Here is a 14,037-nt window from a genome sequence, read left to right on the forward strand (position 1 = left end):
AGAGAGAGAGAGAGAGAGAGAGAGAGAGTTTATTTTACCTCATTAAAAATCACTGTTTTATATTTTTAAAAAATATAAATAGAGCTAAATGTATATGTATGTATACATACATATACATAAAATGCAGTATTATTCAGCTATAAAGAATGAAGTGACATTTGCAAGAAAAGTGAGTGAATCGGAAATTATGTTAAGAGAAATAAGTCAGACTGAAAAAGGCAAATGTCACACGTGGAATGTAGACCTTTAAAATAAAAAAGAATGACGTGAATGGAAAATGTGGGGTGATCTTTAGGTTGGGAAACAGGAGGAAGGGAAGAATGAAAGGTATGAATAGAATAATGAAACCCATTAAAATTGTGTAACCATAGAAGAAAGAGTAATTAGAGAGTGAATTGGGTCAAAGTACATCTAATACATGTATGGAAATATCACAAAGAAACTCCTTTGTATAGTTAATACATACTAATAAAGATAAATATATGGGCAAGGTATTATGGCCCACACCTGTAATCCCAGCAATGGGAAGACATGTAGGAAGAACTTATATTTTGGCAACATGGCAAGTTTAAGGCCAGCCTGAGCTAGATAACAAGACCCTGTCTTAGAAAACAAACATATATATTAACTATTAGCATACACAGCCAGCACCATAGTATTTATACAGCTTGTAAATATACTTATATGAGGCTGCTTTAAAATACCCTTATTATTAAAGTTGAAAAACTATTCCTTTGGGGCTGGGAAGGTGGCTCAGTGGTAGAGCGCTTGCCTTGCATGCTCGAGGCCCTGGGTTCGATTCCTCAGCACCACATAAGAAAAAAGCCGGAAGTGGCGCTGTGGCTCAAGTGTAGAGTGCTAGCCTTGAGCTGAAGAGCTGAGGGACAGCGCCCAGGCCCAGAGTTCAGGCCCCACGACCGGACCCCCCCAAAAAAAGAAAAACTATTCCTTTGTCCTGCCTTGTAATCATAGTGATTTTTACCACCCCCCTTCCCCTCAGCATTGGGGTTTTAACTCAGGTGTAGTGCTCCATCACTGAGCCACTCTCTAGCCATTTTTTTTCTGGTCATTGTTAGGTTTGGGTCTCACATCCTTACCAACCTGTAGTTGTTGACTAACAGACACATGCCTCTGCATCCAGCTGGAATCTTACAGATTTTGTCTTGGCTGTCTTGGGACCGTGATCATCCCAAGCTCAACTTTCCAAGTAGCTTGGAATAACAGGCATGCTCCACTGTGCCCAGCTATGGTTTGAGGAAGGGATGAACTTTTCTGTCCAGGCTGGCCTCAGACCATTATCCTCCCCATCTCAGCCAACTAAGTAGCTAGAAAAGTGGTATTTTTTTTAAAAATGCCAAATTGATAATGTCTCTGTGTGTGTGTAGTTTTCAACAACTTTATTTGCAGAATAGGCAAATCTATTAGAACAGATAGTAGACTACTACTACTAATATACTACTACTACTACTACTACTAGACTAATAATCACCCATGGCTGGAGGAGTTAACAGAAAAATGAGGAGTGCATGACAATAGAAATAGTATATAAATGTATACTCATAAAGGTAGCTAGCAAACTAGCAAAAATGAGTGGTTTGCTTTAAAAGAATAAAATGTAAGACATTGTATGAAGAAAGATATTGTTCCATTACATCTCTCTGCATTTGAAATTTACCACAAGTGTCAGTTACAGCAGAATATTTTTTAAAGAAATAAAATTTGGGCTGGGAAGGTGGCTCAGTGGTAGAGTGCTTGCCTTGCATGCATGAGGCCCTGGGTTCGATTCCTCAGCACCACATAAGAAAAAAGAAAAAAGCCGGAAGTGGCGCTGTGGCTCAAGTAGTAGAGCGCTAGCCTTGAGCTGAAGAGCTGAGGGACAGCGCCCAGGCCCAGAGTTCAGGCCCCACGACCGGACCCCCCCAAAAAAAGAAAAACTATTCCTTTGGGGCTGGGAAGGTGGCTCAGTGGTAGAGCGCTTGCCTTGCATGCATGAGGCCCTGGGTTCGATTCCTCAGCACCACATAAGAAAAAAGAAAAAAGCCGGAAGTGGCGCTGTGGCTCAAGTAGTAGAGCGCTAGCCTTGAGCTGAAGAGCTGAGGGACAGCGCCCAGGCCCAGAGTTCAGGCCCCACAACCGGACCACCCCCACCCAAAAAAAATAAAATCTAGGAGTAAATCTAGTGCTGCTCTGCCTTGAAAGGAATTTGAAAACTAACATCGCTACCATAATAGATTTTCCATCAGAATACTGTTTTATGTCTTACCCAACTTGGATTATTAAAAGCAAATGGATTATAGTGGTCTCTGAAACCATCAGACTTTTGTGTTATGTCTTTTGTGTATGTGTGTGTTAGTACCAGGTCTTAGACTCAGGGCTTTGTACTTTAACTCACCTTTTTTGCTTAAAAAAAAAAAAATCCCTGTCATTCTGCCACTTGTACCTCACCTCTCTATTCTGGTATTTTTGCTGGTTAATTGGAGCTCTCCATTGGACTTTTCTATCCAGGCTGGCCTGGAATTGTGACCTTAAGGTCTCAGGCTGAGACCTCTCTACCCTGAGTAACTAGAATTACAGTCATAAACCACTGGCGCCTGGCTTAATGCTATAAAATTTATAATAACAAGAAAATATTTTGAAAATGTTTGGGTAAAAGCAATCCTTGAGTGACTCTTGATGAACTGGCTGTTCTAGCTTTAGAACAAATAATCATCTCACTTCACTTTCACTTTTTATAGTGATTTTTAAAGCAAAAATAACAAGTTTGAAATTTTTCTGAAGTAGCCTCATATAAATATAATATAAATTATTTACCTTTTTTGGGGGGCCAGTCCTGGGGCTTGAACTCAGGGCCTTGGCACTGTCCCTGAGATGCTTTTATTCAAGGCTAGCACTCTATCACTTGAGCCATAGTGCCATTTCTGGCTTTTTCAGTTTATGAGATACTGAGGAATTGAACCCAGGGCTTCATGCATGCTAGGCAAGCACTCTTACCACTAAGCTACATTCCCAGCCCCCTTATCATGATTATAATGCTAGAACCTCCACTCATTCTTGCTTTCCTTCACAAGGGTGCCTCCTCTGTGCTCCCATGCTACTGTATCTTCATTTTCTGGTTTCTTCTGTGTTTTTGCCTTTCTCCTCCAGTAGACTATATGCTTCATTAAGACCAGTGGTTGAATCTTTGTACTTCATCATCTGTAACTGAACTTGGCAAATAGGAAGTACTTAGTAAATGCTGAACTAAACCTATGCAGAAAATAAATCCTATTACTAGATATCATTAAGTTTTTAAAAATTGAAACAGACTTATTGAAAATGTATCTTAATGTTTAATTTTGTTAAAACCATCTTATTCAATAGTAAATTTTTATTAGTTACTTACTAAGTTTGTTCTAAGCATTAAAAATGGTTGTTGTAGAAACAGTAGCTCTCCTTTTATAGTCATTTCTGATAACTAAATGTAGTACCATTAACAGGTGTGGGACCACCACTGGCCTCTCTTCGTAAGCATACCACTTAGCTGTTTGGATCACTAGTGTCAGGGAGTGCTAAAGTATAGCCAACCAGCTATACACATGAAAGCTTATCCAGAGCATCAAGTAATATATTTGTCTAAGTGATTTTACTTAGGGGGCAGAACTTAAGAATACTTACAATGTGGGCTGGGGATGTGCTTAAATAATAGACACCAGCCTAGCAAGTGCAAGGTGCTGAGTTCAAGCTCCAGTCCTGCCCAAAAAGAAAATGAAAACTTATAATGTGCTTGTTTCCTTCTATACTAAAGTCTGAATTACAGAACTTACCTATCATCAGCTGTATCATTTATTTTAATTTTAATTTTTTTATTGTGAAAATACTGTACAGAGGGGTTACAATTACATGGGCAAGATAATGAGTACATTTCTTATCAAGCATTGTAGCCTCCTCCTTTGTTTCCCCTTCCCATCCCTTCCCATCCTCCCCCCACCCCTCCACCCAATCTCAGCTGTATCATTCTACAAGATTTTATAAACTTTGTTTCCCTAAAACTTAGCTTTCACATACCTTATTGTCTTCTAAAATCACTCTTTCATCTCTAAAGAATTTATTATTTTTTTGTGTGTGGGGGGGTCTGGTCATGGGCCTGAACTCTAGGCCTGGGCGCTGTCCCTCAGCTCTTCAGCTCAAGACTAGTGCTCTACCACTTGAGCCACAGCACCACTTCTGGCTTTTTTTTCTGCTTATGTGGTGCTGAGGAATCGAACCCAGGGCCTCAAGCATGCAAGGCAAGCACTCTACCACTGAGCCACCTTCCCAGCCCAAGAATTTATTTTTTAAAATTTTATTGTCAAGGTGATGTGCAGAGGGGCTCTAAAGAAATAATGCTAATTGTTTTTTATTTGTTTGCTTTAATTTCAGTGGTAGGAATGGGATCCTGGTGCTTCCACATGACTCTGAAATATGAAATGCAGGTTAGTAATCACACTATTCTTATTAATATTGTCATATTATTTGAGAAATTAAAACATAACTCAAGGGTGGTTAAAGTGATGGGAGTGGGATTTGTAATCTCTGGAAGCAAGCAGATAAATTATCATCCATAAAAGAGTGAAAGTAGTATAGCTTTTTAACAGCTCTGTTTAGTCATACACAATTAAAGAGTGGAGTCACATGAAAACATCTTAAAAAGACATAAACAGTTCACCAAAACAGTATCTCAATGCATGCATCTTTCATGTCTTTGTGACGTCTATTTCAGTAGTTCATTCATTCTAACTGGTAAAGATTTATAAGTATTCAAAAATGTTTAGTTCACTTTCTTTGCTCTAGAGAAGCCATATGCCCAGTCTTCAATCTTTGGACCTCTTAGTTGACCATTACTAATTTCTAGAATAGTACTTTCTAGCAGAAATAAAATCTGAGCTTTGTGTATAATTTAAGGTTTTCTTGGAGCCCTGTTGAAGAAACATAATTACCTATTAATATTACATTTTATTTAACATAGTATAACTAAAGAATTACTTCAACATATAATCAATAAAAATTTATTACCAAAGTGTTTTATACCTGATATATGGAGTGTGTTTGACAATCACAGTATATTTCAATTTGGAGTGGGCTTTTTTTCCAGTGTCAACTAGCTACATTGCAATGGCTAATGGCTACTATGATTAGATAATGATATTATTTAGGATCTGCATACACAATGATCTGAATTATTTGTTTATTTTTTGGTCAGTTGTGGGGCCTGAACTCTGGGCCTGGGCACTGTCCTTCAGCTCTTCAGCTCAAGGCTAATGCTCTACCACTTGAGCCACAGCACCACTTCCAGCTTTTTCTGCTTATGTAGTGTTGAGGAATCAAATCCAGGGCCTCACACATGCAAGGCAAGCACTCTACCACTTAGCTGCCTTCCCAGCCCTGAATTATTTATTTTAAAGCTATCCTTTAAATATATTCTTAGAGTTGATTCTAATACTCAACACATTTTAAGGTGTTAGGAATGTTGTGCTTGACTTGGAGAAGACCCAAATGGATGGAAAACTAAACACAGAGCCCAGAGCTGGTGGCTTTCACCTATAATCCTAGCTACTCAAGAGTCTGAGATTTAAACATCATGGTTTGGAGCCATCCTGGGCAGACAGATCCTGAAGACTCTTACCTTAAATTAACCAGCAAAAAGCTGGGAGTGGAGGCCTGGGTCAAGTAATAGAGTACTATCCCTGAATGGAAAGCTAAATAAGCAAAGAGTATGAATCCCTGAATTTAAGCCCTAGTATCATCACAAACACAGAACAGAATGTACTTACTCTCACTTTATTTGCTCTTAAAAAACAGATTTATAAGAAATAATAGAAATAGATCAGTGGTACTCACTAAAACACTATGTTAAAAATGAAGTAGACAAGGGAAGGGGTGGCATGGTCCAAAAAGAAATGTACTCATTACTTGATATTTATAACTATATCCCCGCTGTATATCACCTTTATAATAATTTTTCAAGTAATGGACATATTTTATGGAAATATGAACAATATGGAGCTAGGAAGAATCTGTAAAGGTTTAAAACATCAGACAGAGTCTGAAGAGATAGGGGCTTGGAATGTGGCTTAGTGTTAGAGTGTTTGCCTAATAAGCATTGAAGCCCTGGATTCAATTCCTTTGTATCACATAAACAAAAAAATAAAATTAACTTTTAAAAAAGGAATCTGAAAGGGTAACTTTTTTACATAGTGAAAGAATGAAATGACATACTAGATTTGACTCCTTAAGCCAAGTAAGGAGTCATTGCAATGTCTGGTATATGTGACAATAGCTATAAGTTAAAACATGAAGTTTTAGAAGTGCACCCAGAGATATTTAAAATACTTAACTGTATAGAAAGGGTCCCAGCTATCAGAGCACCCGTACTAGTGAGCTGGATATGTGACACCATTCAATATGAACAATAGAAGAAATTGAACCAGGCCATACTGTATTTCCAGTCAGCCATAATGACAAGTTCCACAAGGATGTGCTAGAGGTTGGTGGGTTAGCAAATCATGTCTATTTCTAAGGTAGATCATTAACAGAATCAGAAAACTTTACATCATAACACTAGAATGTCTTAACCTTACTGAAAGACTAGGATTAGGTACTAAAATGTTCAATCCTGTCTTAAACATCTGTGAAAAAGATGCCACTTTTGGTGTCTATCCTCTAGTTCAGCTCAGCAGTGAGTCAACTGGCTTCTACAAGATTGGCCGTGTGGTTATTGAGACAGAATTATGATAAAAGAGCTTGCAGATGTTCATGTGCTCCAGAAAAACGTAAAGTTCCTTGTGATCAGAATATAGATATTCAAAAGACTGATAAATGACCAAATTACCAATGAACTTTCTTGAGCTTGTTTTGACCAAATCAGAATATAGATATTCAAAAGACTGATAAATGACCAAATTACCAATGAACTTTCTTGAGCTTGTTTTGACCAAAGAGAGGCCCATTGATTTCTCTCCCTTTGTTTTCGTTTTTTCTTCCTTTTCCTTCCTCTAAAAGTTTTAATACTTTCAAGGACTTAAAAAATTATCATGTTTAAGCTCTCTTCTTTTTGCAAAGTGTTTGGATTGAAGGAAGAAGTTAGATTTGTTTAGTTTCACAAGTGAACTCCCAAAATTTAGGGAGCCAGATGATTTCAACTGATTTTCAAACTATTTTCAGCTGATTTTATTTTGTCCCGCTTTCATACTGTAGGGCAAAGCCTACAAATATTGCTTATTTTGAAAGTATAAAACAGCAGTATCTAGTTTTATAATTAATTATCAGGTTTTGGTGTTTGTGACCGTTTGAGTTTTTAAAGACTTATTTGTGGGATGCTAATCTCTAGACACTGCCTTCACTCCACCTAAGCACTCCATCTAAGCACTGTCTCAGTTGAACCATTATTATTAGCCTTGTAGGAAATACTGTTTATTTATGTTTTTAAAGTGATGTTTATTTCTCTCTCTCCTTGCTGATGTGTGAGACAGTTTAGGTATGTTTTATTTTGTTCCGTTTTACTTTGATCTAAGTATTTGAGTTAAATGTTCTTTTTTCTGAGTGGGCTGGCCTACTAATGTAGGTTTGTTTTTCCTACTATTGATTGCTATTAAATGCGTTTACATCTAGAATGTTGGCTGGTGAGATTAATTTTTCAATATCCCAGCTACAGATATGCCCTTAACTAGCCTAAAGAATTTTGTTGTAATTTAATTATTCTTGCCTGTCCTTTAATTAAGCCCTATGATAGTCTAGCTTTAAAAATGAGGTTGAGTCCCTTCCTCAGGGTATAACCCCTGTTTTCACTGTATTTGATGTTGGTATAATTTGTGGAGGGGAAGGGAAAAAAAACCAATTGTTTAAAAAGGGATATAGGTGGACTCCTTGCAACAATGAGATGTACAAGATGTTATGTCGAAAAACGAACTTTACAACTTTGGTGTGTGGGGGCGGGATGGGGGGGAAATGGGAGGGCAGGGATGGTAAGGGGAAACAAAGGAGGAGGCAACAATGCTTGATAAGAAATGTACTCATTACCTTGCTCATGTAATTGTAACCCCCCTGTAAGGTATTTTCACAATAAAAAAAAATGAAGTTGATGTCCTTTAGGTCAGTAGTCCTAAAGAAACAGGAAACAGGGAAGTAGCGCTGTGGCTCAAAGTGATAGTCTTGAGCAGAAAAACTCAGGGATAACACCTAGGCTCTGAGTTCAAGTCCAGTGACTGACACAAAAGAAAAAATACAAAACAAAAACATGAAATGGATGGTTTTTTCCCTTGGATATATTTTTAAATACCTAAAAGGAGCTTGATAAGATTTGAGATTTATAGCACAATAAATGTACTTAATGTCACTAATGTGAGCTGTTAAAAGTATTGTCACTGAGTGTTTGATTATATAGGAAAAACAGTGTTTTGAGGAATGACATAGCTATGTCATTGCTTATCTTTTGGCAAAAATTCAAGAACAATCTGTGTCTACAATATTGAGTTTAAGATTTGAAAAAACAAGAATTGTTAAATTGCTTCTATTCTTGTAAATGTAGAAGTATGAAGTGTTAATAATGCAGATATCACCATTTCTCCTCTACTGACAGGTCTGGTTTATGTCAGCTCATTTTCTAGCAGGTAGGGAATGACTTTGACAGGTTGATGGTTTTTCAAGATAACAGAAATACTCATGTCTTCCACCCACTAGACCACCTCTAATATTTAAATGTTAGTGATATTCTAAGAAATGTTCGTATTAGACTTGAATGTTATATCACTTCATTTTAAAAGGAAGTTTGGTTCAAGACATGTATTGTTTTGTTTTTGTGCTGGTCCTGGGGCTTGGACTCAGGCGCTTTTTTGTTTTTATGCTGGTCCTGGGGCTTGAACTCAGGCACTGGATGCTATCCCTGAATTTTGTTTTGTTTTGTTCAAACTAGTGCACAATGTGTCACTTGAACTTTAGCTCTACTTCAAGCTTTTTGGTTAATTGGAAATAAGAGTCTGTGAAGACTTTCTTGCCTGAACTTGTTTCAAACTGCAATCTTCAGATCCTCCTGAGTAACTAGGATTCAGATATGAGCCACTAGTGCCACTATCCTAGAGACTACTGAAAATATTCCAGCTATCTAGCTCTAATCCTGTTTACCCTAGACTGCCTTGCCTTGCCCCTGAAAATCACTTTCCCTTGTGCCTCGTGACCTCTGACAATACTGGTGCTTTCCTGTGTAGTCTTCTGTAGTATAGCACTATGTATAACCCTGGTTGGGAACTGTAACCATCTTTTCAGTAGCAATTGTCTTTACATCTATTGGCCTCTCACCTGTATAATAACAAAACCCACATTTAAAATTATACTCCACCACCAACATGCTTAAACTTTTTCAAAGGCTTTACCACTCTTCTGCCCTCTTTTTTTTTTTGGTAACACTGGGATTTTGTCAGGTAGATGCTCTACCACTTGAGCCATACCTCCAAAGGCTCTTTTGTTATTTTCATTACTTTTTCATTAGGGTCCCAAATTTATGACCAAGTCAACTTGGATTGTGATCCTCCTGTTTATGTTTCCCACATAGCTAGGATTTTAGGCATGAGCCCCTGCACCTGCACTTATCTTTTATTGGTTGAGAACTTTTTGTTCAGGCATTGAACTTTTTTTTATTGGCTGAGAACTTTTTGCTCAGGCATTGAACTTTAGTTCTCCTGATCTCCATTACTGAGTAGTTAGGAATATAAGCATGAGCCACCATTCTTTTAAGATAAAATTTAAAATGCCTTTTTTGCCTAAAACATTTGCATACTCTGTTTGCTTCTTATCTTCCCTCTTGTTTTATATTCCTTCTATCCCTCAGTAATTAAACTTCAAAGACACTGGGCTCTTTTTCAGTTATTCAACCTCCCTTCCTGTCATAAGATATTTCCATAAGGGCTGGGAAGGTGGCTCAGTGGTAGAGTGCTTGCCTTGCATGCCTGAGGCCCTGGGTTTGATTCCTCAGCACCACATAAGCAAAAAGAAAAAAGCCGGAAGTGGTGTTGTGGCTCAAGTGGTAGAGCACTAGCCTTGAGCTGAAGAGCACAGGGACAGCGCCCAGGCCCAGAGTTCAGGCCCCACGACCGGAAAAAAAAAAAAAAAGGTATTTCCATAAGCTGTTCCTTCTTTAAAGCTTCTCACGTTCCCTCCAGTTTCTTTTTAAATTCCATGCAAATATTTCTCAGGTCTCATTTTCATGTCATTGTATTAATAAAATTTTTCTCAGATCTTTCTTTGCTAGTCCTGGGGCTTGAACTAAGGGCCTGGGCACTGACCCTGAGTTGCTTCTGCTCAAGGCTAGTGCTCTACCACTTGAGCCACAATGCCACTTCTGGAATTTTCTGAGTAGTTTTTTGGAGATAAGAGTCTCACAGATTTTTCCTTCCCAGGATGGCTTCCAACTGTGATCCTCAGATCTCAGCTTCTTGAGTAGGTAGGATTACAGGTGGGAGCCACTGGAGCCCAGCATTAAGATCATTTTTAATGATCACAATACCTTATACTTACCCTTCATAGCATTTTTCATAATTATAATTAAACACTCAATTGTATAATTAACTGTTTAGGGTGTCTTTCTTCTATGCAAGATTGTAAGTCACCATGAGAACCAGAACTGTTCTTGTAGCAAAAGAAGGGGTGACATTGTCCAAAAAGAAATGTCTCATTACCTGACTTACGTAACTGTAACCCCTCTTTTTATCACCTTTATAACAGCAATAAAAAATAAGTGTTTTTGTCTCTGTCACATAGCATGGTTTTAGGGGTGCCTCATACCCGCTTAAAAATTTAGTCAAGGAATAAAAGAATTCAGTTCCTTTCATGGGCTGAATGGATAATCTATGAGATAACTGAAAAAGTGGATCTTTTTATGTCCTACCTTCTCAATGTGTTGCTAGAAGGTCTGCAGAAATGGGCTGTAGAGCCTAGCACCAGTAACTTATGCCTAAACTTTTTCAATAGCTTTAACATACTTCATCCCCTCCCTCTTTTCTGGTAGTACTGAGATTTTGAACTCAGACTCTTAACTCAGAATCCTAACTTACTAAGGCGGCTAAGATCTGAGGATCAGAGTTTGAAACTAGCCTGGGCAGGAAAGCCCTTAAGACTCTTTCCACCAATTAATTAAAAAAAAAAAAAAAGGAACTGGAGGTGTGTCTCACATGGTAGCCATGAGCAAAAAAAGCTCAGGGAGGATGTGGGAATGTGGCTTAGTGGTTGAATGCTTGCCTAGAATGCATGAAGCCCTGGATTCGATTCCTTAGTACCACATAAACATAAAAAGCCTGAAGTGGTGCTGGAGCTTAAGTGATAGGAGCACAGACAGGCTCAGGGACAGCAATCAGGCCACCCCTGAGTTCAAGCCCCAGGACCAGTACACTCTTGCGCACACATGCACGCGTGCTCATGCACATACAGACACACACACACTCACAAATCTATAATACTTCCCTTAGTTTCTAGCCTTCAGTTTAGTACATAAAGGCTATAGTTACTATTATTATTGGGCTGATAATAAATACTTTAGAGACATAGGCTACTTGGGTTAATAAAATTGTTTCTGTGGTCATTAATATTTTTTAATTTGTGTTAGTGAATGTTTTATCTATTTAAGGTATATAGGAAGGAAGGAAATGCAAAAGAATACTGGTAGTAGACACTATTCTTTCCTAGAAGTATAATATAGTTTGTGATAGCAAATGATATGAGCAGTGTGATTACAAAGTCTCCCTGTGGGAATAGTGAGTCAGGTCTGCTACTTAGGATATACATTAGAACAGATAGATAAACCTGTTTATTTAAAAACAACACATTATACATACATACTCAGTAAGTTAGATGATAATAAATATATAAAAGAAATGATAGGCCATGCAAGGAGGTAGTGTGTTTCAAGCCAGCCCTGACAAAAAGTTAACAAAACCTCATTCAACAAACAAGCTAGGTATGCTGGCTCATGCCTCCAATTTCAGTATGTGGGAGATGTAGGTAAGAGTACAGAATCACAGGCAAAAACGTCATGAGACCCTATCTAAAAATTAACTAAAGCTGAGAAGGGCTTGAGGGTGTCACTGAAATGGTAGAGTACCCACTGAGCAAGCAGGAGGTGTTTAGTGCAAACCTGAGTAACTACTGCCAAAAAACTGGTAAAAAGAACTTTAGTGATTCTATAAAACTAGTAAAAGAAATTAAATGATAATGGACCATTTTTGTTTTCTTTTTTGAGCTGGTAACTGAATGTAATGCCTACTGAACATATACTGTACCACTGAGCTATACCCCCACCCCAAGAGATGACAGTCTTAGTCATTCTAGTGTTTTAGTATGCTAATGTGATATTTTGATTTATATCGTTGGAACATTATCATATTGAAACTTGGTGTTATTCTTTGTTTCATATATAGCTGTTGGATGAACTCCCAATGATTTACAGCTGCTGTATATTCGTGTACTGCATGTAAGTGCTTAAATCTCAAATTTAGTTATTTCATATATTTTTAATTCATATTTGTCTCATAGCTAATTAATATAATTAAACCAGTTATATTACCAGGATACATAGTAGTGTAGAAAATTACAAATTGAAATCAATTAATAGTTTAGTTCCTGGGAAGTTAAAATAATTTGTATTTAAACTTGTAACCTCCAAACCCTAAAGCCAGCTTAATTAGAATCTTAATTTGGCTTAAATTGTGTAATCTGCTTTTCCTTGAGTAAAGAATGTGTTATTATGTCCTCAGGTTTTGAAGTAGTTTCCCTATTGCGTAGACAATTTCTTAACAGAAGTTTACCAATTAAGCTGCATCCCTTGCCCATTTTTTGAGATGGAGTCTAGTGAATTTTTCTACCCAGATTGGCCACATACCATGATCCTCTAGATCCCAGATGTTCACCATCATGGCTTGGCCTTTAGAGATATAATGAACAGAAGGTTTGACTTTTTATGAAATCCAATTTATAACAAAATTTTAGGACTAATTATTTTTGGTGCAAGAAATTAGGGCTAAGAAGATATTACTTTTCCAGAGATTTAATGCCTTTATTTTTTAATATTTATGTTATGTTTCATCTTTAGGCCCATAATCCATTTTGAGTTAATTTTGTATATGACATAAGATTGAGAGTCATGTATTCCCCTTCTGCTATTGTGTTTTTCCACACCATGTTTTGCAAAGGTCATTTTTTTTTCTTGCATTAAATGATTGTTGCGCTGTATTCTGTAGACTGCTCTATAGCTTTCTAGAATGTCAGTACCAATGCTGTCTTGTTATTATAGTTCCTATTGTAAATACTGAAGTCAAACAGAATAAGTCTTCCAATTTATCAGTATAGCTTTGGAAATTTTAAGCTTTTGTATTTTTACATAATTTTAGAGATACCTTGTCGATTTCTACCAAAAAAAAGTATGCTAGAATGTTGAGTGTGATTAGGGGGAAAGGTGTGGCTCAAGTGGTAGGCACTAAGTTCAGGCCTCTATACTACAAAAATATTTTTATTATAATTACAGTGACTTTGTAGACTAAACAGTTGATAACAATAGTAAGTCCTCTAAACCTGAGCTTGGCATAATTCTCCCATTTGTGTAGCTTTTCACTAATTTCTCATTTTTTTTTTTTTTGGTTTTCAATGCATATATACCTTGCTAAATTTAACTATGTTTTTCATTATTTGGGGTGCAATTTTAAATAGCATCAACATTTTTAACATTATATTTTGTTTGCCTCACTTATTTTTTATTTTTATTTTCCTTTTTTTGTGTGTCTGTGTCAGGGTTTGAACTCAAGGCCTGGGCGCTGAACCTGTGCTTTTTTGCTCAAGTCTAGTAATCTATCACTTAAGCTACAGCTCCACTTCCAGCTTTTTGATGGTTAATTGGAGATAAGAGTCTCAAGGACTTTCTGCGTAGGCTGGCTTCCAAGTGGTTCTCCCATCTCAGTCCTCTGAGTAACTAGGATTACAGGCATGAGCCACTGGCCCCTGGCTTGTTTTTTTCTTGTTGAATGTCTTCAGATATCAGCATCT

The 14,037-nt window shown here is 37.4% G+C and overlaps 1 protein-coding gene across 1 annotated transcript in view; it reads left to right on the forward strand.

Annotated features, from left to right (window-relative positions):
- The window catches only part of Acer3 (alkaline ceramidase 3), a 108,198-nt gene that overhangs the window by 60,809 nt on the left and 33,352 nt on the right, over positions 1-14,037 (forward strand). Inside the window, exons 3-4 of the mRNA XM_013013893.1 lie at positions 4,399-4,451; positions 12,420-12,472. Of these exons, the coding sequence (XP_012869347.1) occupies positions 4,399-4,451; positions 12,420-12,472 (106 nt within the window). The remainder of the gene's footprint in view (positions 1-4,398; positions 4,452-12,419; positions 12,473-14,037) is intronic.

This window comes from Dipodomys ordii, unplaced genomic scaffold, assembly GCF_000151885.1.
Source record: "Dipodomys ordii isolate 6190 unplaced genomic scaffold, Dord_2.0 Scaffold22, whole genome shotgun sequence".
In the NCBI taxonomy this organism is placed as follows: Eukaryota; Metazoa; Chordata; class Mammalia; order Rodentia; family Heteromyidae; genus Dipodomys; species Dipodomys ordii.